The sequence below is a fragment of the Ornithorhynchus anatinus genome, chromosome 2 (genome assembly GCF_004115215.2).
Source record: "Ornithorhynchus anatinus isolate Pmale09 chromosome 2, mOrnAna1.pri.v4, whole genome shotgun sequence".
NCBI classification, from domain to species: Eukaryota; Metazoa; Chordata; class Mammalia; order Monotremata; family Ornithorhynchidae; genus Ornithorhynchus; species Ornithorhynchus anatinus.
In genome coordinates, this window is record NC_041729.1 from 22,079,083 (window position 1) to 22,104,950 (window position 25,868).

The 25,868-nt window shown below is 45.1% G+C and overlaps 1 protein-coding gene across 3 annotated transcripts in view; it reads right to left on the minus strand.

Annotated features, from left to right (window-relative positions):
- GGT1 (gamma-glutamyltransferase 1) overlaps positions 1-25,868 on the minus strand; it is a 96,934-nt gene that overhangs the window by 10,034 nt on the left and 61,032 nt on the right. For all 3 annotated transcript variants that reach the window (XM_029048019.1, XM_029048010.2, XM_029048021.2), the window contains exons 2-7: positions 19,616-19,774; positions 18,285-18,415; positions 17,973-18,059; positions 16,196-16,388; positions 9,606-9,763; positions 4,189-4,338 (exon numbers count right to left, since the gene is read on the minus strand). In XM_029048019.1, coding sequence (XP_028903852.1) covers positions 4,189-4,338; positions 9,606-9,763; positions 16,196-16,388; positions 17,973-18,059; positions 18,285-18,415; positions 19,616-19,770 — 874 coding nt within the window. In that variant the 5' untranslated portion in view covers positions 19,771-19,774. The remainder of the gene's footprint in view (positions 1-4,188; positions 4,339-9,605; positions 9,764-16,195; positions 16,389-17,972; positions 18,060-18,284; positions 18,416-19,615; positions 19,775-25,868) is intronic.

Sequence of the window (25,868 nt, forward strand, 5' to 3'; positions counted from 1 at the left end):
GTTGTTCCTTCTTTGTTTTCAATGGTGCTTGTTAAGCACTGTACTAAACACTGAGGTAGATACCAGATAATCAGGTTGGACACAGTCTCTGTCCCATATGGGCTCAATCTTCGTCTCCATTTTACACATGCAGTAACTGAGGCAAACTTCTCTTTAAGTGACTTGCCCAAGGTCACAGAGTAGGCAAGTGGCAGAGCCAGGATTAGAATCCAGGTCCTTGGGCTCCCAGAACCATGCTCTTTTCCCTAGACCTTGCTGCTTTTTAGTGTTCTTGAAATGTTACTTTCCAATTCTCCATAGATGATAGGGAATTAAATAAGTCCCAGCAGACCAGGTAAATAAAAGACTCTGTTCATTAGACATGCCCTCTGAAAATTTCCCTGTGGTCTTTTTAACAATTGCCCAAATCAGACTTCCCCTCCCCACACCCACCTTGCCAGCTCATAGTTCATTCCCATAGACCTGCCATTTCCATGGTTCTGAATTATGGTTAAGCACCCATTTTTTTTCCCCAACCCCTGCTACCCACCCCTGATTGCTTTAAAAAATCTAACTTTCTTCCTCATCCTCTCCCATCTCATATAGCTCTTGCCCAAAGCTTATTTCCAACGTGTCTTTCTTCTGACTCCTTTCTTTCTGCTTTCCTATAAACTTAATGATAATGATGGGATTTATTAAGTGCTTATTCTGGGCTAAGTTCTGTGGCAGAGAAGTGTGGCAGAGACAAAAGATAATCAGATCAGAAAAGTCCCTGTCCCATTTAAGAGGCTCCCAGTCTAAGAAGCAGGGAAAGTAGGTATCTTATTCCCATTTCACAGATGAGGAAACAGGCTCAGAGACATGCCTGAGATCCCTCAGCGGGCCAGTGGCAGAGTCGGGGCTAGCACCTGACTTTCAGTCTTCCTGCCCTTTCCATTAGGCCAAGCTGTCCCTTAGGAAATTGAAGCCTCCCTTATTTGGAGAAAGTGATTCCTAACTCTTACTGACCCTTACTACTATTGCCTCTGTTCCTATCCAGACTGTTTGAAAGGGTTACGTATATTAGCTGCCTTTCACTTCCTCTCAACTCCCTGCAATCTAGATATTACTCCTTTTGGTTTACTGAAACCACACTCTTCAAGGCCTCCAATGACTTCCTTCCGGTAATGTCCAGCAGATTATTTGCCTCAACTATCTTGGACTCTTCCGCTGCCTTTGGCTTAGGGACCATCCCTTCCCTGTCTGGGTTTCACTGCCTCTATACTCCCCTGATTTTCTTCCTACTTCTGAACACTTCTCTTTAGTCTCCTTTGCTGTTCTTCATCCTCCCTCTACCCTGTTACTGTGGGCATCTCTCAAGGCTCTGTCCTGGCCCCTCTAACACCCCCCACTCACATTTCAGCTACCACCTTAACGTAGGTGACACCCAATCCTACCTCACAAGTTTCCCAAACTCTTTTCTGCAGCCATTTCTCACTGGCATCTTAAATTCATTTTCAAAATCTGAACTTACCATCTTCCCTCCTAAAACTTCTCTCCTTAATTTTCCAATCTCTGTTGGCATCACCACCACCCCCATTCTTCCTGTACCAGAAACTCACTCACCTTCACCGCTCACATTCCAATCTCTCTCTAAAACTTGCCAGTTTTTCCTCTATATATCCTTGTCACCCTGGTTCGGGCACCTATCGCCTCAAAAGCCTCCCCTGGTTACCCATTTTCTCCTGTCATTTTTTAATGGTATTTGTTAAGGGCTTATTATGTGCCAAACACTGTACGAGGGGCTAGGGTAGATACAAGTTAATAATCAGGTGGGACACATTTCCTGTCCCACATGGGACTCACAAGAAGAAGGAGAAAAGGGAGGAAACTGAAGCACAAAAACTTGAGACTTGCCCAAAGTTACACAGTAGGCAAGTGGCAAAACTGGGATTAGAACGTAGGTCCTCTGGCTGTCCTGTGCTTTATCCACTAGACTAAGCTGCTTCCACATTGCTTCATCACGCAGCCCACTGACCACTGGGTAAGTTTGTCCACCAGTTGTGTCCCCCCAATCTGCCCCCTTCTGCCAAATCCCAGTTCAGACTCTTGATTCCCTCCTACTAAACCTACTTTCTATCTATAATCTCAAACAAGTCTCATTTCTCTAACTCATTGCTCATGTCATTTCCCCTCTCTGGAAGGTCCTTTCCCTTCATATCTACTAAGTTACATCCCTTCCCACCCTCAAGTCCCCCTTGAAAAACACGTCCTCCCAAAGACCTTCCTTGCTTAATCTCCGCATTCCTGGTCAACATCCCATTAGTCATCTTAATATCCATTTATATCTGTATGGTCAGACTCCATGGGAAACATTTGGGCTAGCACAGTCAAGGCCGACCCCCACCCAATCCTGCCTTGTTAACTGCACAATGCCAACGTAGCGCCAACCCCGGGTTGGAGGAAGATGGACCTGCCAGAGGAAGGAGGCCCCACGGCAGCAACAAGATTGTATGGTGAACGACCGCCAAGGACATACTGCCTCACGAATCTTGGGCCCCAGAGATACCGGGAAGGGAGTATCGAGCCAGGTGGCCGATGCCTCCCCCCCCCAACCATACAGGGCTCCCTTTATTCTTGGCACACCAGAGGGGATATAATAATAATGTGGGTATATGTTAAGCGCTTACTATGTGCAGAGCACTGTTCTAAGCGCTGGGGTAGACACAGGGGAATCAAGTTGTCCCACGTGGGGCTCACAGTCTTAATCCCCATTTTACAGATGAGGGAACTGAGGCATAGAGAAGTTAAGTGACTTGCCCACAGTCACACAGCTGACAAGTGGCAGAGCTGGGATTCGAACCCATGATCTCTGACCCCAAAGCCCGTGCTCTTTCCACTGAGCCACGCTGCTTCTCATATAAGGTAGTGATGTGAGGGGAGGACATGGTGTGATCGCTCCAAGTCCGCTGGCCATCACAGACTGTTCTGTGGGTAAGTCCCCCCGCGTTCCACTCTAAATAAACTATCAACCTGGACTTATCCACCTCTTTCTTCGATATTCCGTTATTATCGATATATGGGGGACAGGTAGTCTACGCAGTCTCCGGTCCCACCCGGTACAATATCTTTAAACAGCTTTCACTTTTATTACTATTATCCGTACTCTTGCCATTCTACCTATCTTATGTTTCTTATGTTTGGCAATTTGTGTCCACTTACTATATCTATTAGAGGACAGGGACTGGGTCTTTATTTCTACGGTTTGGATTGTTTCTTCCCAAATTCCTAGTAGAGTGCTTTGCAACTTGTCTAGTGTTCAGTAAGTGAGAGTTAAAGTTTAGAGACTCCAAATAGTGCTTGGGGGATGGGGATACCCATCATAATCTTATTCTTATCCAGTCAGGGCCCACCAATTTACCCTCTAGATTTTTTTATGCTATTTGTTAAGCACTTAATACGTACCAGGGACTATACTAAGCACTGGTGTTAGAGAAGCACCATGACGCAGTGGATAGAGGACAGGCCTGAGAGTCAGAAGGTCGTGGGTTCTAATCCTGGCTCTGCCACTTGTCTGCTGTGTGATCTTGGGCAAGTCACTTCACTTCTTTGTGCCTCACTTACCTTATTCGTAAAGAGGGAATTGTGAATGTGGGACAGGGACTGTGTTCAACCCAATTTGCTTGAATCCACTCCAGCGTTTAGTACAGTGCCTGGCACAAAGTAAGCACTTAAATACCAGAATTATTATTAGACACAAGATAATCCAAATAGATACATAGTCCATGTCCCATATGGGGTTCACAGGCTTAATCCCCATTTTATACATGAGGCAGCTGAGAAGCAGAGAAGAGGTGACCTGCCCAAGGTCACCCAGCAGATGAGTGGTAGAGCCGGGATTAGAACCTAGTTCCTCTGAACCCCAAGCCCGTGCTCTACCTACTAGGGCACATTGTTTTTAAAGGGATTTCTCCTCCCTTTTAAGGAAAGCCACAACATCCAGGGACCGGAGAGAGTTTCTATTTCCAGAAGAGCCTTCCCTGTGCCTCCACATCCCCTCAAGCCTCCCGGCTCTGGGCTGAGTTATCCTATACACAATTACCCCTGCGGACATCGAACGCCTCCCTGCTGTCTGACGACCCACCCACCGTCCCAGCTGCCCAGAGACAGGCATAGTCCCGTGGCTTTGAGGGGCCTCTGGTGAATCCTGTGAGTGATGTTCACATTTACCTTTCAAGATGTTGAGGATGAGCCCGAGGACAGGGCCGCTCAGGGGTGCACTTGGAGTGTACAAGGTGTAATTGCCAAGGGTGAAGTTCAAAGGATTTTCGATTAGTTCTGCGTTGTAATTCTTTAGGTCTTCTTCGGTGATGATCCCCCCTATAATGGAACACGTGTGATACAGATGACTGGGGTGATGCGGAAGGGGAGGTATAGGGAGGGGGTGGGATTCCATAGGAAGTACGAGAGATTCCCAAAGGTTGCATGTCTTCCTGCCTAGCGGGAACTCTCCTTCTCACTGCGAGACTCGGCTACCCCGAATGACCACTTCCCTTTTTAGGCCCACCCTTCATCAACCACCACTCACACCCACTTTTTTATGGTATTTGTTAAGCGCTTACTATGTGTCAAACACTGTTCTAAGTGCTGGAATAGATACAAGTTAATCACGTCGGTCACATTTCCTGTCCCACGTGGGGCTCACAGTCTAAGGAAGAGTAAACATAACAGCAAACTGCATCATTCACCCCATCCCCATGTCACAATGACAAACCACTGAAAGTTGGGCACCCATGTCCGAGAGTTATCCAGTTCCCAGTGTTCCTGGCGTATTTTGGAGCTCCTCTACATGCCCATCCCTAGGCACGAGGCTCCCCACTCTCAATTTAACTATTAAAAGAAGTAACCGCAGCCACAATTAACATCATTAAAAGTAACGTCATGCCATCCTTCTGCGTGAGGCTTTATCAAGCAGCTCTCCTTCCTCTCAAGGTGTGTACCAAGTTTGACTATTAAAAGAGATAACTTCAGGAGTAATTAACCTCATTAACTTCACAAGGGTTTCCAACTCTTTCTTTCCCTCCTGTGTGTGCCTTGCTCCTCACTGGTTAGCATGGCCTAGTGGATAAAGCGCAGGCCTGGAAGGCAGAAGAACCTGGGTTTTAATCCCAATTCTGCTTTTTGTCCACTCTGTGACCTCAGGCAACTCACAACTTTTCTGTACCTTAGTTACCACATCTGTAAAATGGGAATTAAGACTATGAGCCCCAAGTGGGACAGGAACTGTGTCCAATCTGATTTCCATATATCCACCCCAACGCTTAGTACAATGCCTGGCACATAATAAGTGCTGAACAAATACTACAATTATCATTATCATCATCATTATTACCTAGAGGACTTTACTTCAATAGTCCAGACCCCTTCAGGGTCATGAGCAGTGAAGTTGCCTGCCTTCTGATTAGCCTAGCATTCAGAAACAAAAACAGTAAATGGCTTTTGTTAAGCACTTACTATGTGCCAGGCACTGTATTTTGTACTATGTACTGCCTCATGTATAAAATGGGGATTAAGCCTGTGAACCCCATATGGGACATGGACTGTGTATCTATTCGGATTATCTTGTGTCTAATAATAATTTTGGTATTTAAGTGCTTACTTTGTGCCAGGCACTGTACTAAACGCTGGAGTGGATTCAAGCAAATTGGGTTGGACACAGTCCCTGTCCCACATTCACATGTTCCTCATGTACTATGTCCTATGTAGATGCAAGTTAATCAGGTTGGACACATAGGGCTAATAGTCTCAATCCTCATTATACAGAAGAGGTCACTGAGGCAGAGAGAAGTGAAGTGACTTGCCCAAGGTCACACAGCAGACAAGTGGCGGAGCCAAGATAAAAACCCAGGTCCTTCTGACTCCCGACCCATGGCCTGTCCACTAGGCTACGCTGCTTCTCTATTTGAAGAAGTTTTAAATGAAATATGACTATCAACAGGATTTGAAGTGATTGTCATGGGGAGAATCACCGCAGGCCTGACTTCACTCTATGGAGGAAGAAACTTTCCCCAAAGTACCAAGACACTTGATCAATCAATCGTATTTAATGAGGGCTTACTGTGTGCTGAGCACTACACTAAGCGACTGGGAGAGTACAATATAACAGAGTGGGAAGAGACATTCCCTGCCCACAATGAGATTATACTCTTGTCCCCTTGCTTGTCCTGGTGCTGCCAAGTCAGTGATGTCCCGGAGCAAAGAGAGAGCAGAAGTGCCTCGAGTCAAACCTCCCTCCCCCAACCAACCCAAAGGCCCTGGCTACAGACCAGAGGAGACTGGGACCAATGTCATCATGTGGGTCTCCAGGGCCTGCAAGTTCTGGGATCATCCTCCACAAAAGGAAGCAAGGGTAGGGGTTGTCTATTGCTAAGGCTGTGGCAGTTTCAAGAATTCTTATTCCAGCATTTTTTTCATAAATTCAGGGATTGTCTCTATTTGTTGACAAATTGTACATTCCAAGTGCATAGTAGAGTGCTCTGTACATACCAGGTGCTCAATAAATACTACTGAAAAAATAAATTTTCTATCTCCTTTTTTCAGGGGCACCAAGATTTCAACCAAAAGGCGTTTTCTTGTTCAGTGTTTTGACTTCAACCAGAAGTTGATAAACATTTGACCACATCCATCAATCCATCAGTGGTATTTCCTGTACACTTACTGTGTGCAGGGCACAGTACTAAGAGCTTGGGAGAGTACAATAACGTAGACAAACCCTGCCCTCTAGAAGTTTACATTCTAGCAGGGGGGAAAGACATTAAAATAAATTATAGGTGGGGGAAGCAACCAAGTGTAAAGATATGCAGAGAAAGGGTGAGGGGTAGAGTAAGGGGCGATCTCACACCAACTCCTACAACTCTGACCCTTTCCCTACCCCCCTCTCTATTGTGGGGTAACTGAGGTGGGGAAATGTAGCATAGGTCTGGAGAACCAGGCAGCTGACAAGGTAAGACAATTTCCCCAAAATGGCCTCGGGTCACCTCAAGTAATAGAATTTGGTCACACTTTTTTTCTTTTTCTTTTTTTTTAAGGTATTTCATTCATTCAATCGTATTTATTGAGTGCTTACTGAGTGCAGAGCACTGTGCTAAGGACTTGGGAGAGTACAGTGCAACAATAAACTATCACATTCTCTGCCCACAGGGAGCTTACAGTCTGCAGTGGGGGAGACAGACATCAATACAAATAAATAAAACTACAGATATGTACATAAGTGCTGTAGAGCTGGGAGAGGAGAAGAGCAAAGGAGCAGGGAGACACAGAAGGGAGTGGGAGATGAGGAAAAAGTGGGGCTTAGTCTGAGAAGACCTTTTGGATGAGATGTGCCTTCAGTAAGGCTTTAAGGGCAGGGAGAGTAATTATCTGTTAGATTTTGAGGAGGGAGGGTGTTCCAGGCCAGAGGCAGGATGTGGGCTAGGATTCAGCAGTGAGACAGGCAGAGATGGAGGCACAGTGAGAAGGTTAGCACTAAAGGAGCGAAATGTGTGGGCTGGATTGTACGTTCTGAGAAGCGAGGTGAGACAAGAGGGGTGAGGTGTTGGAGTGCTGCTTAATACGTGCCAGGCACTGTACTAAGTGCTGGGGTAGATACAAACTAATCAGGTTGGACACCATCAATGTTCCACATGGAATTTACAATCTTTAACCCCATTTTACAGATAACTGGGGCACAGAGAGGTGAAGTAACTGACCCCAGGTCACACAGCAGACATGAAGTTGGAGCTGAGATTAGAAGCCAGGTCATTCTGACTCCCAGGCCCGCACTCTATCCACTAGGTTTGCTGCTTCCCTCCCCAAGACTCCTTCAGCATCTGCAACCCGAGTATTCCAGGTTTGCCTCAAAATTTCTTTTGACCCCAAGACTCTGGTTCCTCACACTTTCAATGGTTTTGTTACTCATTCTCCAAGTCTTATCTCCAGCACTCCCCAACTCTGCCCTCTCTGTCCATTTTCATTCATTCATTCAATTGTATTAATTGAGCACTTATAGTGTGCAAAGTACTGTATTAAGCACTTGGGAAGGTACGATATAACAATTAAAGCACTCTTCCTTCTCCCAAAATGCCTCCTTCCATCTTCTCCCAGAACTTTTCCTGTCTCCCCATCTCCCACTTTCTTCCTTCTCTCGGCAGTCCCTCCTCTCCCCAAGCCAAATATCCATTATTTGGGGTCATCATCCCAGAACTGAAGTGCTTTTCTGCCGGCCACTTGATGAAAAAATTAAAATATGTTTGTGATTTTGGCTTTCTTCATCTGCTTAGTACCCTAAATTGCCTTTTTAAATTTAATTTCCTATTGATTCAATATACAATGCCTCATTTTGTCCAATTAAATTAATGATTGCTCTCTGGCTAAACAGGACTGTGGGCGTAGAGGAGATTTGCGAGGGCTCTGAGCCATGGAGTTGGCTGGAGGAGAGGGGGACTAGTTCAGCTGTAGAAACGAAAACATCCTTCAGAGTCAGAGCTAGATCCCAATTCCCAGAAACTCACTAGTCTGGGGCAAGTTTGTGGGTTCTTGAAACTTCTCTTCCCTGAAGGATTTCAGGTGCCCTCAATGAAGGGAAATTTCTTTCTCCTCTCCCTTCCTTGGTTTTGGGTGGAGGGGTCAAGAAAAAGAGAGAAGAGGGAGGTGGGGGCTGCTTGAACTCAAACCCAGCAACCACCCTGATTATAAGCTGCTTGCGGGCGGGGAAAGGGTTTACCAACTCTACTGCACTGTACTTCTCCCAAGCATTCAGTATAGTGTTCTTTTTAATGGTATTTGTTAAGCATTTATTATATGTCAAACACTGTTCTAACCATTGGGGAAGATACAATTAGGTTGGACATTGATCCTGTCCCACATGGGGTTCACAGTCTAAGTAGGAAGAACAGGAGAACTGGGGCATAGAGAAGTTGAGTGACTTGCCCAAAGATGCACAGCAAGCAATTGGTATGGCCTAGTGGTCAGAAAGACCTCGGTTCTAATCCCAGCTCTGCTACTTGTCTGCGGTGACATCTTTGGCAAGTCACTTATCTTCTCGGTGCCTTAGTTGCCTCATCTATAAATTGTGAATTAAGACTGTGAGCCCTATGTGGGACATGGACTGTGTCCAACCTGATTAGCTCTGCACATAGTAAGCGCTCGATAAATAATGATTGAATGAATGAATTAGCTTGTATCAACCCCAGCATTTAGAACAGTGCTTGACACATAGTAAGTGCTTATATCATCATCATTATTATTTTTATTAACCCAGGTCCTTTGACTCCCTGGCCCAAGAACTTTCCACTAGGCCATGCTGCTTCACCACAGTGCTCTTCACACAGTAGTGCTCAATAAATATCATCAATTACATATGATTCCCCCATGGTACTGGTCCCCTCGCTTGCCTCCCAGCTTCCCCAAGATATAAAATGGTGGATCAATGCAAAGTTTTCATTTTCGACTTGCAAAATAGCTTACTGTGGGTATCTGGGACTCTCCTTCTCACCCAAGAAGGAAAATCCCCCGTCCGCCTGGGCCTCAGGCTTTCCACACTTCCTAACTCTTCACATGAGCCAGTCCAACCCCTCAGCCACCCTGCTGGGCTCTTGCCCCTCACTCACCTGCTGCCTGGATGTCCTTGGCAATCTGGGAGGCCAGACTTCCTCTATAAAAAGCATCTGCCCCCTCTTTGGCTATCGTCTCGTACGTCTTCGCTAGGTCCGGCATCCTGACAATGTCATCTCTGCTCAGGATTTTCCCATCCTTGCAGAACACTTTGCTGAATCAGAGGAGAACAGAAAACAGGTGGAGGAAAATTTTAGCACGGGTAGGTGAAAGACCTGATCAGATGGCACCTGGAATGAGGAATTCAGGAAAAAAAAAACCTTGGACTGCTCACTGGAACTAGGGTTTGGAGAATCCAGGAATGTTTCCAGTTACACCCTATTCAAGCAATCATCCTCCTTAACACTCAAGCATATATATCCCCTCCATTACTTATTTTGTCCTCTCAAGTGGTAAATATTTTTATGTTTGTCTCCCCCACTAAAGTGTAACTTCCTTGGGGGAAACGAAAGTATCACTTCTCCATTCTGTTCTTGGCAATTGCCAACTAGCCTTTAGCTCTGGAGGATCATACTCTAAAATGAGCAGTGCAGCCTAGTGAAAAGAGCATAGGCTTGGAAGTCAGAGGACCTGGGTTCTAGTCCCAGCTCTGTCACTTGCTTTAGACAAGTGGCCCTGGACAAGTAACTTAATTTCTCTGTGCCTCAGTTATCTCATCTGTAAAATGGAGATTAAGGCTGTGAGCCCTAGGTGGGACAGAAGACTGTGCCCAACCTGATTATCCTCTATCTACCCTAGTGCTTAGTACAATGCCTGACACATAGTAAGTCTTTAACAAATACCATTGAAAAAAATGTTCAGTATATGTTTTTCATTTGAATGTTGGTTGAGACTGGATGTAGAAACGTTTGGGGACTTTATTCAGGATACTCTCTCCTCTTAGGCACTGAATGTCTGGAAGGACTACATTTTCTAGAATTCTCTGTGAGACTGAAACCTCTGGAGGATGAAGAGACCCAGTCAACAGGCTCAACAGTCACTGTCCCAAATGGACACTCACAGTTTAAGTAGGATGGAGAACAGGTATTGAATACCCATTTTACAGATGAAGATACTGAGGCACAGAGCAGTTGGGTGATTTGCCCTGGGTCACACATCAGGGAAGTGAAAGGGCTGGAAATAGAGCCCAGAACCCAAGTTCCTCTGACTTTCAAGTATATCCAGTAAGCTATACTGCTTCTCTTTAACTGTTGTAGTAGGAAGAAGAATAGTAATAGCAATAATAGGCAGAAATGCGGCCCAGTGGAACAAGCCCGGGCCTGGAAGTCAGATGGCTGCTGTGTGACCTTTGACAAGTCATAATTTCTCTGTCCCTCAGTTTCCTCACCTGGAAAATGGGGACTCTCTACCTGTTCCACCTCCTACCTAGGCTGAGCCTCATGTAAGACAGAAACGGTATGCAATCTGATTACCTTGTTTCTACCCCAGCACTTAATATATTGTGTGGCACATAATAAGTGCTAAATAAATTCATGGTTATAAATTTTGAGCTCCCACTGGATACAGTGAACAGTGCTAAGCACCTGGGAAAGTATCACAAGACTTGTTGCTTGTCCCCAAGGAACTTCCATCCTAACAGGGAGACAAATAGAAACATATTTACGAAAGGAGAAATAAAAAACAATAAGGGAATATTCACTCGATTCTAAATTTAAACACAGGAGCTAAAGAAGGGTACATATAATTGTGTACGGGCCAGAGATGGTGGCTGTATTAATGACTATATCTGCAACTGGTACCTCTATTACCACATTGATTACCAATATTTTAGACCATGGAAGACATCCAGGAGCAAAGTCAGCAGAGTAAGCCATTTTTCCATTTAGACATCTGTCCGCTAGCCAAACCCAGATGGGGACAACAGGAGTAGCAGTGTGGCCTAGTGGAAAGGGCATGGGAATCAGAAGACCTGGGTTCTATTCCTGGCTCAGGCCCTTGTCTATGTGACTATATCACTTCACTTTTCTATGCTTTTAAAAAAAATAGGATTTGTTAAGCACTTACTGTGTGCCAGGCACTCTACTAAGTACTGTGAAAGCTCAGGTCAGATACAGTCCATGTCCCAATTGGGCTTACAGCCTTAATCTCCATTTTACAGATGAGGGAACTGAGGCACAGAAAAGAAAAGTGTTTTGCCCAACGTCACAAAGCAGAGAAGTGGTGGTGCTTCAGTTCAGTTACCTAATATGAAAAATGGGGATTAAATCTTCCTCCCATCTTCCTAAACTGCGAGCCCCTTATAAGTCAGGGACTGTATCGAATCTGAATGTCTTGTATCTACTCCAGTGTTTCGTACAGTGTCTGGAACATAGTGAGTGATTAACAAGAACCATAAAAAAAAAATCCCCTGGCCCACATTGATATGATGCCAAGTATGGATTTTTAACTTTTTCCCCGCTATTCTTTCGCTCTCTACAAGAGTCTCTCCCCTATCACCCTCCTCTGACCAGACCACGGTATGACAATGAGAATTCTTTGACCTAAAAGTACGGTGTCACGTGCCACGCGTGGACTAGCCAGGCATGGAGTTGAGATCAGGTTCAGGCAACACGGCTTGTTGCAGGATGGATCCTGGAGAGGTGATCTGAACATATCTTGTTCTTTCCTCACTGGAGTAATGGATGAAGGGAAGAGAGGGTGGTTTCACTTTCCACGGTTGTTTTCATATCGACCCAGAGATTCCCGAAACAACTTCCCTGGTCTACGTGTGCCCTGCTCGGCTGCTTCTGTTGTTTCCAGGCTCTGGTCTGTCTAGTTAGGTGGACAGCTAGGTATTCTTTTGTTGTTTGTTTTTTCCATCATTCTGTGGTAGGGTGCTTACTGTGTGCTAAGCATTTGGGAAAGTAATAATAATTATGGTATTTGTTTAGCATTTACTGTTTGCCAGACAGTATACTAAACATTGGTGTCGAGTCAAGCTATGTAATAGTGTTGGAAGACTCGGTCTCTGCCCACAAGGAGCTTAAGGTCTAGAGAAGGATATAGGAAAAAAAACCCCACCTAAACTAATCTATGTACCACCCTCAGTGATGGTCTCCAAATGAAGTTCCACAACTCTTGTGTTCCATGCATGACCCAGTTGCTTTACAAAGGAGATCCAGCTACAGTAATTGACTTGAAACTAAAAACATAACTAGGATATAAAGTCCAAGCTTCTCAAGTACAAAGCCTTAGTCATAATGAAAACTAGACCCATATTTCCCTTCAGGAGAAATGTAAAATGATAACCAGGTTCCCAAACCTTTCCCTTCTTGCGTCGGTTCCTGTCAAAAAGTTCTCATCTAATCATCTTTAAGACAGAAAGATTGGCAGTATGAAATTGGGAAAAATCAGTCTTATCAAAAGAGTCACAAGCATTCAAGTTTTGATTTCAAAAACTTGGCATAAAGAAGCAGCATGGCCTAGTGGAGAGAGCACGGACCTGGAAATTAGAAGACCTGGGTTCTAACCTCAGCTCTGCCACTTGCCTGCTGTGTGACCTTGGGCATGTCACAACTTCTCTGTGTGTCAGTTATTTCATCTGTAAAATGGGAGTTGAGACCAAGAGCCCCATGTAAGACATGGACTACATTCAACCTGATTAGCTTGTATCTACCCCACTGCTTAGTACAGTGCCTCACAGGGCTTAACAAATAACATTTAAAAAAAGCATCCGAGTTGCTTTCTGGACAATTGTAATTACTGAGCGCAAGGTTCTTCAGTGTAGCACCAACCATCATTGTAAATTGGTTCAATCACATCCCTTTCTGAATCTCTGCTCCATTTAGAAGTTCCCAATTTCCCCTTTGATGATCCCACCTTGTTGATTATGTATAAAGGTTGTTCAAAATTAAAGCAGGCTAATTGGAGTCTGTAATTAAGAGTTTGGTTCTAGGCAACGGGTTGGGAATGGACTTGAAATGAAATCTTTGAGTTACAGTAAGGGAGGGTGTTATTCCACTTTCTCTGAATTTTTCCAGTAACCTTAAGATTTTCCTTAAGGTTTGAAAATGATTCAGGAGGGGAATTTTCTTTTGAAACCCTGTATCTTTGGCACCATGCTTTGAAAAACACTGTGGAATACCAGAAAGAGCTTGGGTCTGAGGGTCAGAGGATCTAGGTTCTAATCTCAGCTCTGCCACCTACCTGTTCGACCATGGACAAATCATTTGACTTCTCTGTGCCTCAGTTTTCTCATCTGTAAAATGTTCTCTCCCTCTTAGATCGTGAGCTCCATATGGGACATGGATTGTATCCAACTGTATATTTAGCTCAGGGCTTGGCACATGGTGAGTACTTATAAGCACCTCTCTAGACTGTAAGCTCAATGTGGGCAGGGAACACATCTACAAACCCTGATGTATTGTACTCTCCCAAATGCTTAGTATAGTGCTCTGCACACAATAAGCACTCAAATAGCACTGATTAAGTACCACAATTATCATCATATAACATTGATCCGAGAAATGAAGACTGAGCTCCTTGGAGATCAGCCCGCAAATTCTGGTTGCAAAGATTTCTGTTCCTAGAATCATTCTCAGAGCGCTTTTAAAAGTAGTGAAACGGACTGACAAACAAGCAGTAACAATCTAGGGAACCCCGAGCAGGAAATTTGTTCAGTTGCAAAGAGAAACTTACCCCAGCCATATAATTCATTTCTAACTAAATTTCTCTGCCTGGGAACAGAGTCTACTCAGAGTTTCCATCATCATCCCAATTTGGGAATTAAGGGTTTTTTTAGAATTCTCACAGCAAATTCTTCAGATGACTATCAGCTTCTCCAATGGGCTTGTACACCAGGTTCATGCCAGATACCTGACACAATTGTTAAAAAATATAGTATAGTTTTATTTAAAAGTCCAGGGAGCACGTAACTTAGTCTGAAGCTCTAAGGAATGCATCCTGTCCCAATGGAAAGAGCACGGACCTGAGAGTCAGAGAACCTGTGCTCTAATCCTGGATCCACCACATGTATGTTGTTTGTTCTCGGGCAAGTCACTTACCTTCTCTGAACCTCAGTCACCTCATCTGTAAAATGGGCATTAAACCTGAAAACCCCATTTGGGACATGGACATTGTCCAAGCTGATTCCCTTTTGTCTACTCCAGCATTTAATACAGGGCCTGGCAAATAGTAAACGCTTAAATACCATTAAATAAAATTACATCTTCGACTCACCAGCTTCAAATGGGGATAATGTTCACAAAAGTTGTTGGAATGATTTCTCTAACTGCTTCAAACCCTTGTTTAATATTCCATCAGTATAACCTCCTACACTAAGTTGCCCACAATATCTTGCTTGATTTTACAGAATGAATATTTGATCAGAGAACATCTACAACTGTCACGAGCAAATTTTCCCTAGTAATGACTAACATGTTTGTAGTGATTGTGGCATTTGTGAAGTGCTCACAACATGTCAAGCACTTTCTAAACACTGGGGAAGATACAAGATAATCATATAGTCAGACATCATGTTCCACAGTCTCACAATCTAAGTAGGAGGGAGAACAGGTATTGAATCTTCATTTTATAGATGAGGTGACTGAGGCCCAGAGAAATGAAGTGACTTTCCCAAGGTCACACAAGAGGCAGATGGCAGAGACACATTTAGAACCCAGGTCCTCTGAGTCCCAGCTCCATGCTCTTTCCACTAGGCCATGCTGCTCCTCTAGCTTTCATTAATTGATTAATGTACAAAGATCAGAACTGAGGCTTGTGAAAGAGCATCATGAGATTGGAGGTGGTGTCTTTTCTTCTCCCTATCTTTCTCCGTCAAGGTCCATCAAAATTGCATTTCTCATAAATACTAATTTCAAATCTACTTTAACTGTGAGCCCCAAATCATAATAATAATATTCTTTAAGCTCTTACTATGTGACAGGCACTGTATGAAGTGCCGGGGTAGATAGAAGCAAATCAGATTGAACACAGTCCTTGTCCCACAAAGGGCTCACAGTCTTAATCCCCATTTTACAGATGAGGTAACTAAGGCACAAGTGAAGTGACTTGCCCAAAGCCACACAGCAGACAAGTGGTGGAGTCAGGATTAGAACCTACAACCTCCTGACTCCCAGGCCCGTGGCTCTATCCACCAAGCCGTGCTGCTTCTCGAAACTGCTAATCTGCTCAAAAGCACAAGGATTTGAGGAAAATCTGTCCAATACCTGTTCTCCTGCACCTTACATTTTGAGCTTTTCTCTGTAATTAATCATATTTATTGAGTCCTTATTCTGTGCAGAGCACTGTACTAAGCATTTGGGACAGTACAATACAACAGGCATATTCCTTGCCCACAGCAAGCTTACAGTCTAGAGGACTGTAAGATTGTCATGGATAGGGAATGTATCTACCAACTCCGCTGTGTTGTACTCTCCCAAGCGTTCAGTACAGTGCTCTGCACACAGCAAGAGCTCGATAAATATGATGGATTGATTTTTCCAAATTTGGCTTGGATTTGAACTTTTAGCATGTGGTACTTATTTCTCACCCCCATTAATTTGATGTTTTTCTACTTTTCACAGTCAGGAGTTTGAGGGGGGCAGGGTCTCAGGTGAAGGAGATTTCAGAGACTCTTGCTCTTCCCCCAGCCCCAGGAAACACATACCACAATGCTGGGTCATTTTCAATGGTTTCTTTCTGGCGAATTAAAGCATTAGCCAGGCCTTTTCCAATGTGGAATCCATCTCTCGCTAAGCGAATACTGGGTTGAAAGAGTTGATCCCACGGCAGTTTGCCATGACGTTTGTGTGCGAGCTCATAGCCCCTTATTTCTCCAGGAACCGCAATGGACAAGCCTCCTGTGATGAAAGCAGTGACAAATTAGACAAGTGCACCGCAAAATGACAAAGTTCCAGTACCCATCAAGACATTCAGCTCTGTTGGCTTCTAGGTGGATGCTAAATTCTGGAACGTCTAGGCTAATAATAATAATAAATAATAAAGTAAGCATTTAGCAAATATCACTAAGTGCCAGGCACTACACTAAATTATGAGGTCACATTTCCTCCAAGAGCCTTGTCCAATTAAGCCCTCTTTTTCCTGAAACCCTCACCCTTCTGCATCATCTGTACATTTGGATCTGTGACTTTTGGGCACTTGATATTCACCCCACCCTCAACCCCACAGCACTTACATAAAAATCTTTAATTTAAGTTATTTATATTAATATCTGTCTCCCCCTCTAGACTGTAAGGTCATAGAGGGAAGGGAACATGTCTGTCAATTATGTTATATTGCACCCTCCCATGTGTTTAGTACAGTGCTCTGCACAGATTAAGTTCTCAATAAATACTACGATGATGGGGTAGATGATACAAGACAATCAGTCTTCTGGACTGCAAGGATCACCACAGGGGCTGTCCTAAGTTGGGGCTTAATTTCCAGGACCAAAGTGGCCTTCTGGGATTCTTAGACCTAGGGAACGGTTCTCCTTAATGAGGAGGATAATAATCATTTTTATAAGCGCTTACTAGGTGCCAAGCACCGGGGTAGGTATATGATAATCAGGTCCCACATGGGGCTCAGTCTAAATACAAGGGAGAACTGGTATGGAATCCCCACTTTGCCGATGAGGCACAGAGAAGTGAAGTGACTTGCCTAAGGTCACACAGCCAAGTGGCACATTAGAACCCAGGTCCTCTGATTCCCAGGTCCGTTTTCTATCCACCAGGCCATGCTCCTTCAAGCCCCAATCAGCCTGAACCAGAAATAGCCATTTTCTTCAGGAAAGAGAAGAGATCCTCCACTCGAGCATCGTCCAGAGATGGGCTACCATATGGGGCTCAGTGTCGGTCTCAGTGGTAACTTCCCTGCCTAATAAAGCAGCACTATTTTCATTTCTCCATCTCTTATTCCTCACATAAAGAATTCCTCTCTCTACTTTCAAGTCTTTTACGGCTCAAAGCAGACACAGTACTCTATAAGTACTCTGCTTGGGAGCGTACAACTGAGTAAGAGACACACTCTTTGCCGCCATGGAATTTAGGCTCCCATCCCTCGAGAGACACAGATGTCCTGCCTCATGACTTTTCCCACTCTCATCACCATGCCCCCTCACCTCAGGGTTCCCTGAGAAGGGACGAAACCTCTGACTCCAGAAGGAGAGACTGGATAGTGTATCTCCAGATTACTGATTTAACTTGCACTTAGTTTTGCTCCCTTTTTTCATCCCTTCCTTCAGCGTCACAGAACTTACGTACACATCTGTAATTTATTTATTTAATGTCTCTCCCCGTCTACATTCTAAACTCATTGACAGGGAATGTGTCTCCCAACTCCATTATACTGTACTCTCCCAAGTGTCTAGAAAGCGTTCTGCACACAGTAAACACTCGATAAATGCGAATGATTAATCATAACTGACAATTTCCACAGCCTCTTACCTTTCCTGGACTGCTCAGAGCTGTTAAACATGTGTTGAAATGCCCCTTTGGGGGCCACCTCTCTGGCATTAATAACTTCCACTTTTCCTGGAAAGATACACGAGGCAATCAAGTCATGTCTTTTGGAGGATCATGTCAACGGCAGAGATATCTCCCAGAAAATGTGCCAGTCTCATCCCAAGTCAAATTGGAGTCACTCAATTTAAAAAAAAAAAAAAAAGCCACACAAACCTCCCCCCATCAAACCCCTTTCCTCCAATTCTCAACCAGATTGCTTTCCACAGGAATGTCCCTCGTGCGCTCGGTACCTACCCGTGCTGCTGTTGTAGATGGTGAGGAAGAGACCTCCTCCAATCCCCATGCTGTGGGCGTTCACAAGGCCAACACAGAGCAGAGAGGCAATGGCAGCGTCTACTGCAGATCCGCCTTGCTGCAGGAGATCCCTGCACCGCACAAGAGACGAGAGACCAAAAGTCAGAGCCCCACAACAGGTTAGGAGAAGGTCCAGGATTAGAACGGGGTGATGGGAGGCTCTCGGGCATCTCTCCTAACTGCCCCCATCCCTGTCTCTGTGGGTGGGGGGCAAAGAGATCAGCCCAGGAGGCAGGCAATATCAAAGGGGGCTCCATGGGTGCTCTCCAGATCTCACCTGGTTTATCCCATTTCAGGCTAAGGCAGCATCAGACCGGCAGGGCAGAGTCAGATTTGGGGGCCCCACTTCCCCAAATCCCAGAAGGGACTAGTGAAGGTGAGAAGGGTGTGAAGCAGCATGGCATAGTGGATAGAGCACAGGCTTGGGAGTCAGAAGGTCATGGGTTCTAATCCCCGCTCCTCCACTTGTCTGCTGGGTGACCTTGAGCATCTCACTTCACTTCTCTGTGCCTCAGTTACCTCATCTGCAAAATGATTGAGCCCCCCACATGGAACAGGGACTGTGTCCAAATTGATTTGCTTGTGTCCCCCCCACTGCTTAGTAAAGTGCTCGGCACCTAGTAAGTGCTTAACAAATACCATAATAATTATTATTAGTTTGATATTACTACTATTGTTAGTTAGGATGCTCCAGCATGGGTCTGGTAGACTAACCGGAGGGAGCATAAGCAGCTGGGTTAGGGTGGGAAGGATTGGAGGGCAGTAGGAGGAAGGGACTCTCTTAGAGAAGCAGCATGCCCTAGTGAAAAGAGCACGGGCCTGGGAGTCAGAGGATCTAGGTTCTAACCCCGGCTCCGCCATGTGTCTGCTATATGACCTTGGGCAAGTCACTTAACTTCTCTGTAAAATGGGGATTCAATCCAGCTCCCGCCTACTTAGACTGCGAGCCTCATGTGGGACAGGGACTGTGCCCCAACCTGATTAATCTGGATCACCCCAGTGCTTAGAATAATGCTCAGCATAAAGTAAGCTCTTAACAAGTACCATAATGAGTGATGGCAGGATGACCAGTTTACCCAGCACAACTCCAGTTCTGATAGCACAAGTCTTTTTCTAGTTTCCACAGATCAGTCCAACAAAAGTCTGGGGTTAGCCAGCTAGACCAGGGTGTTGGGCCAGCTCAAGCCCAGCCCACCAAGCCCCTCTAACAGCCCACTAAGTGGACAACAAAGCTCTCCCAATTCCATGGGCCATTCTGGAACGACATTTACCTGCCAATCTCGGAACACTGCTTGGCATCAGCAGCCACGGCGGCTTTCTTGTAGATGTTCTTGGGAGCCGATTCCTTGCGTAATCCAAAATAGAGTCCGATCACCAGAACCACCAAGGCAACAGTAAGGACTCCAATCAGCACCCATTTCTTCATCTTTCTGGAGAAAGAGAGAGGAGACGATGAGGACTGTTTGCCCAAACCTTGGTTTGCTGGTTGAATTTCATTCAGGAAGTGATTTCCAGCAAACTGTTTCCAGCACATAGTCTGGGAACTTAGATCAGTGGGCTAGACTCTTAAAGGAAAATGAAAGGCACCCTGCCATTCTAATCTAATAACAACACTTCAACACCTTCACCAGTCCAGCCTGGGAATTCCAACTAGAATTGAGTCCTCTGCCTTTGACTTCTTGTGAGCCCTGTGTAGAACAGAGACTGTGTTAGATCTGACTGTAGCTGATGCCAGCTCTTGGCCCACGCTAAGTGCTTAACACAAACCCATCATTTAATAATAATTATTGTGGTATTTGTTAAGCACTCACTATGTGCCAGGCATTGAACTAAGTGCTGGGGTGGATACAAGCAAAGCAGATAGGACATAGTCCCTGTCCCGCGTGGCACTCAGTCTCATTCCCCATTTTACAGATGAGGGAACTGAGGCACAGAGAAGTGAAGTGACTTGCCCACGGTCACAGCACACAAGTAGCGGAGCCAGAATTAGAACCCACAATCTTCTGACTCCGAGGCCCATGCTCTATCCACTACACAATGCCACTTCACATTATTATTAGTCATTTGAATGACTTTAGATAGAAGTCATTATTTGACTAACCTTAGATAGGTCACTTCTCCTACCTCAGTCTTTGAATACTTTTTATCCAAAGGATCTTATCCTCACGATGCTGGAGAAGTCATATTTCAAATGACACGGGCCTGCCCTCAAAGAGCTTACCTTCGGGGATAGATGTTCCAAATGAAATAGCCCCTCACAACAGAGACAAAAAGCTTTTGCTCATATTGAAATCAATTAGAGCAGTGGGTTTTTACATGATGGATAAATACTACCCCAGCCAGGATCATTCATTTGGGAGGCCAAATAGAGGAGGGGGATGGAAGGTTTCAGAGCCCAGGGCAAGAGGTCAATGAGTATTTTCTCAGATCTGCATGGAGTAATGAAGGCAGCTAGAGATGGTAGAGGACAACAATGTAGAAGGTAAGAAAAACCAATGCGTTAGTGAGAATGGGACTGCCATTCTATCTACTCCAGTGCTTAGCATATATGGCTTGTCTTATGCTAGAGAAACAGCATGGAGCAGTGGATAGAGCACAGGCCTGGGAGTCAGAAGGTCATGGGTTCTAATCCCAGCTCCACAACTTGTCTGCCAGGTGACCTTGGGAAAGTCACTTCACTGCACCGGGCCTCAGTTACCTCAACTGTAAAATGAGAATTGAGACTGTGAGCCTCACATGGGAAAGGGACTGCGTCCAACTCAATTTGCTTGTATCCACCCCAGCACTTAGTACAGTGCCTTGCACAGAGTAAGCACTTAAATACCATCATCATGATGATGAGCTGTCTCCGACCATTAGCGACGCCACGGACACATCTCTCCCAGAACATCCCACCTCTATCTGCAATGGTTACGGTTGCGTATCCATAGGGTTTTTGTTGTAAAAATGCAGAAACGGTTCACCATTGCCTCTTTCCGCATAGTAAACCTGCATCTCCACCCTTGATTCTTTTCCATGCCACTGCTGCCCAGCACAGGGGAGTTTTGACTTGTAGCAGATTGCATTCTACTCAGTAGCCACTGGCCAACCTAGGAATGGAACGGGTACGCCTCTACTTGACTCTCCCTCCCATAGCTGAGACTGGTAGAGTACTGGAAACTATCCAGGTGTGACCCCGAGAGGGGGGCTTAGCATAGAGCAAATGCTTAAACAAATATCACTACTATCATCATCATCATCCCTCTACATTGTTTGGAGCAGGTCAGCTAGTCTGAGATAAACAAAGAACCAAAGCTGAAAGAAGGATTTCTTGGAATAAAATACGACCCAGGTAATTGGGGGAATTAGCATCACCACCTATCCTTGGGAGAATCTAGCAAAAGTAGGAGAAGGAGGGACAGACTACTGAAGACTCCACATCTGTGTTTGAACCGTTTTCTTGTGGCTGAAGGCATGACTGTGTTGGAGCAAAACCTGTTCATTCATTCAATCACATTTATTGAGGGCTTACTCTTTGCAGAGCACTATACTAAGCACTTGGGAGAGTACAATACAACAAATAATACCATAAACAGACATTCCCTGCCCACAAATCCTGCCTGCTCCCCCCAGCCAGAGGTGGAGTGAAAAATCAAAAAGACTAGAAGACAGAGGAATCGCTCTGCAGATAGTAAGCGCTCAATAAATACCATTGATTGAATGGAGGGTACAAGGAGATTTTTCCCTGTTATGATCTTGGAATTAGTGCTTTTTAAAAAATCTTCTCCCATGACCTTCACTTTACTACATTTCTGCTTGTGTCTGCCAGTAATTCCCAGTCTCCTAACAGATTCATTTCATATTAATGTTTGTCTCTTCCTCTAGACTGCAAGCTCCCTATGGGCAGGGAACATGTTGAAATTCAAATTCTGTTGAATTTTACTCTTCCAACCACTTAATACATTGCTTTGCACATAGTAAAGTGCTCAATCTATACCACTGATTGATTGCCTGATTTGTGGTAAGGGGTCGATGATAATAGCAGAAATAATTGTGCTATTTGATAAGCACTTACTATGTGCTAAGGCTGTTCTAAGTCCAGAGGTAGATACCAGGTAAGCGGGTTAGGCCCATACCCTGCCCCACATGGTCACAGTCTTAATCGCCATTTTACAGATGAGGAAACTGAGGCACAGAGAAGTGAAGTGACTTGCCCAAGATCTCACAGCAGACAAGTAACAGAGCCAGGATTAAAACCCAGATCCTTCTCACTCCTAGGCACATGCTCTATCCATTAGGTCTTGCTGCTTGATTAAAGCCACCTGGGCCCAATATTCCCTCTTCCTGAACCAGGCAGCAGCAGTCTCTCCGCTAAAAGTATTTGGAGATCCCTTGTCCCCTGGGAAAAAAAACCAATAAAAAACACGCCATATTTAAACAAAATATCTTTTGATTGACTGTGAGAGCTACTCTGGGAGTACTTAAAAATGACTGCCTGCCAGGTCATCTCTGGCTGAAGGAGAGAACTGTGTTGAAGACTTCATTATGAAAATTAACACCATCAGGTCTGAGCACCCCAAAGTTACCTCTCCCCCTTCTCCATCACCCCCCTGCTCTCAACCCTCTCCTCTACTTTCCCAACCTTCCCAGCCGTATCTTCAGAGGAGATCTCCTCCATCCTATTCCTCCTCTACACCAATCAAATGGTCATATTTGCTGAGTGCTGAAAGAAGGATTTAGGAGTGTATGGGCTATGCAGAACACTGTGCTAAGCCCTTGGTAGACTCCAGGATTCTAGAGTTGGTAGATATGTTCCCTACCCACAAGGATCTTAAAGTTTCCATCTCTCCCTTCTTTTTCCCACTTCTATTCTTTTTTTTCTCCTTCTTTTTCCTTTTCTTCTCCCTCTTCTTTGGACAAACCAGTAGTGCAGGTTTCACTTACACATACTGTAATTTATCAAGAGGCCTTCATAGACTGAGCTTCCCCTTTTCCCTTGCTCCCTCTGCTGCCTCTCTGCCCCATCCTTCACCTCCCCTCAGCTAAGTCCCCTTTCTCCCCTTTCCCTCTGCTCCTCCCCTTCTCCCTTCCCCTCAGCACTGTGCTCATCTGCTCATTTGTATATATTTTTATTACCCTATTTATTTTGTTAATGAGTTGTACATCCCCTTGATTCTATTTATTGCTATTGTTTTTGGTCTGTCTGTCTCCCCCGATTAGACTGTAAGCCCGTCAATGGGCAGGGATTGTCTCTTTCTGTTGCTGAATTGTACATTCCAAGCGCTTAGTACAGTGCCCTGCACATAGTAAGCACTCAATAAATACTAACGAATGAATGAGATTAGACTGTAAGCCCGTCAAAGGGCAGGGACTGTATTACCGATTTGTACATTCCAAGTACTTAGTACAGTGCTCTGCACATAGTAAGCACTCAAATACTATTGAATGAATCCTCACAAGTACCACCCCCTCCACCTGTGCTTCGGACTCCATTCCCTCTCATCTTATAAAAACTATCGCCCCTTCCCTCCTCCCTTCCCATCTTTAACCACTCACTCTCCAACGGCTTCTTCTCCTCTGCCTTCAAACATGTCCATGTCTCCCCTATTCTAAAAAAACCCTCTTTTGACCCCACTGCCCCTTCCTGTTATCATCCTATCTCCCTCCTAACCATCCTTGCCAAACTCCTAAGAACAAGTCGTCTACACTCACTGCCTTGAATTCCTCAACTCCAACTCTCTCCTGGACCCCTTCCAATCTGGCTTCCGTCCCCTCTACTCCACTGAAACTGCCCTCTTAAAGGTCACCAATGACCTCCTTCTTGCCAAATCCAATGACTCCTACTCTATCTTAATCCTTCTCGACCTCTCCGCTGCCTCTGACACTGTCGTCTATCCCTTTCTCCTCAACACTTTATCCAACCTTGGCTTCACGGACTCCGTCCTTTGCTGGTTCTCATCTGTCTGTTCATTCTCGGTCTCCTTTGCAGGTCCTCCTTCCCCTCCCATCGCCTAACTGTAGAGGTTCCTCAAGGGTCAGTTCTTAGCCCCCTTCTGTTCTCCATCTATACTCACTCCCTTGGTGAACTCATTCTCTCCCAAGGCTTCAACTATTTATTGGGTGCTTCCTGTTGCAAAGTACTGTACTAAGTACTGTTCTGTACTAAGTGCTTATTCATATTTACTGAGCATTTACTGGGTGTAGAGCACTGTACTAAGCACTTGGGAGAGTACAATATAAGAGATATTCCCCGCCCACAACGAGCTTACAGTCTAAAGGGGAAGACACGCTGCATGGGTTTCTTGGAAAATCCACCAAAATCAATCAATCAATGATATTTATTGAGCACTTACCGGGTGCAGAACATCACCTAGCCCCCTCCTACCTCACTTTGCTTCTCTTCTTCTACAACCCAGCCTGCATACTTTGCTCTTCTGCTGCTAATCTTCTCCCTTTGCCTCAATCTTGCCTACCTTGCTGCTGACCCCTGGCCCACGTCCTGCCTCTGGCCTGGAATGCTCTCCCTTCTCAAATCTGCTAGAGAATTACTCTCACACTCTTCAAAGCCTTACTGAAGGCACAGCTCCAAGAGGCTTTCCCAGACTAAGCCCCACTTTTTCTCATCTCCCAATTCCCTCTGCGTCACCCTGACTTGCTCCCTTTGCTCTTCCACCCCACCCCACCCCCAGCCCCACAGCCCTTATGTATATATCTGTAATTTTATTTATCTCTATTGATGTCTGTTTATTTGTATTGATGCCTGTTCCCCCCCACCACCACCACTCTGGACTGTGAGCTCATTGTGGTCAGGGAATGTCACTTTTTATTGTTGTATTGTACTTTCCCAAGGGGAAGCAGCGTGGCTCAGTGGAAAGAGCTTGGGCTTCGGAGTCAGAGGTCATGAGTTCGACTCCCTGCTCTGCCAGTTGTCAGCTGTGGGACTGTGGGCAAGTCACTTAACTTCTCTGTGCCTCAGTTATGTCATCTGAAAATGGGGATTAACTGTGAGCCTCACGTGGGACAATCTGATTACCCTGTATCTACCCCAGCACTTAGAACAGTGCTCTGCACATAGTAAGCGCTTAACAAATACCAACATTATTATTACTTTCTCCACACAGTAAGCTTAATAAATGATTGAATGAATGAATGGGGTAGTACAATACGATAGAGTTGGTAGACAGGTTCCCTGCCCATACTGAGTTTACAGTCCAGAAGTTCATTTTAATCAAAAGTTTTTACCACCTCAAGCAGGGTATAGGGGTCGGGGGTGGAAGGGGAGTAGTAGATGATCAAGCTGGACCACTGATGATGACGATGGTTAAGTGTTTACTATGTGCCAAGCACTGTTCTAAGCACGGGGTGGAGAGGGGCGGATTCAAGGTAATCAGGTTGTCCCACATGGGCTCACAGTCTGAATCCCCATTTTACGAAGGAGGGAACCAAGGCACAGAGCAGTGAAGTGACTTGCCCAAAGTCACATAGCTGACAAGTGGTGGATCCAGGATTAGAACCCACGATCTCTGACTCCCAAGCCCGTGCTCT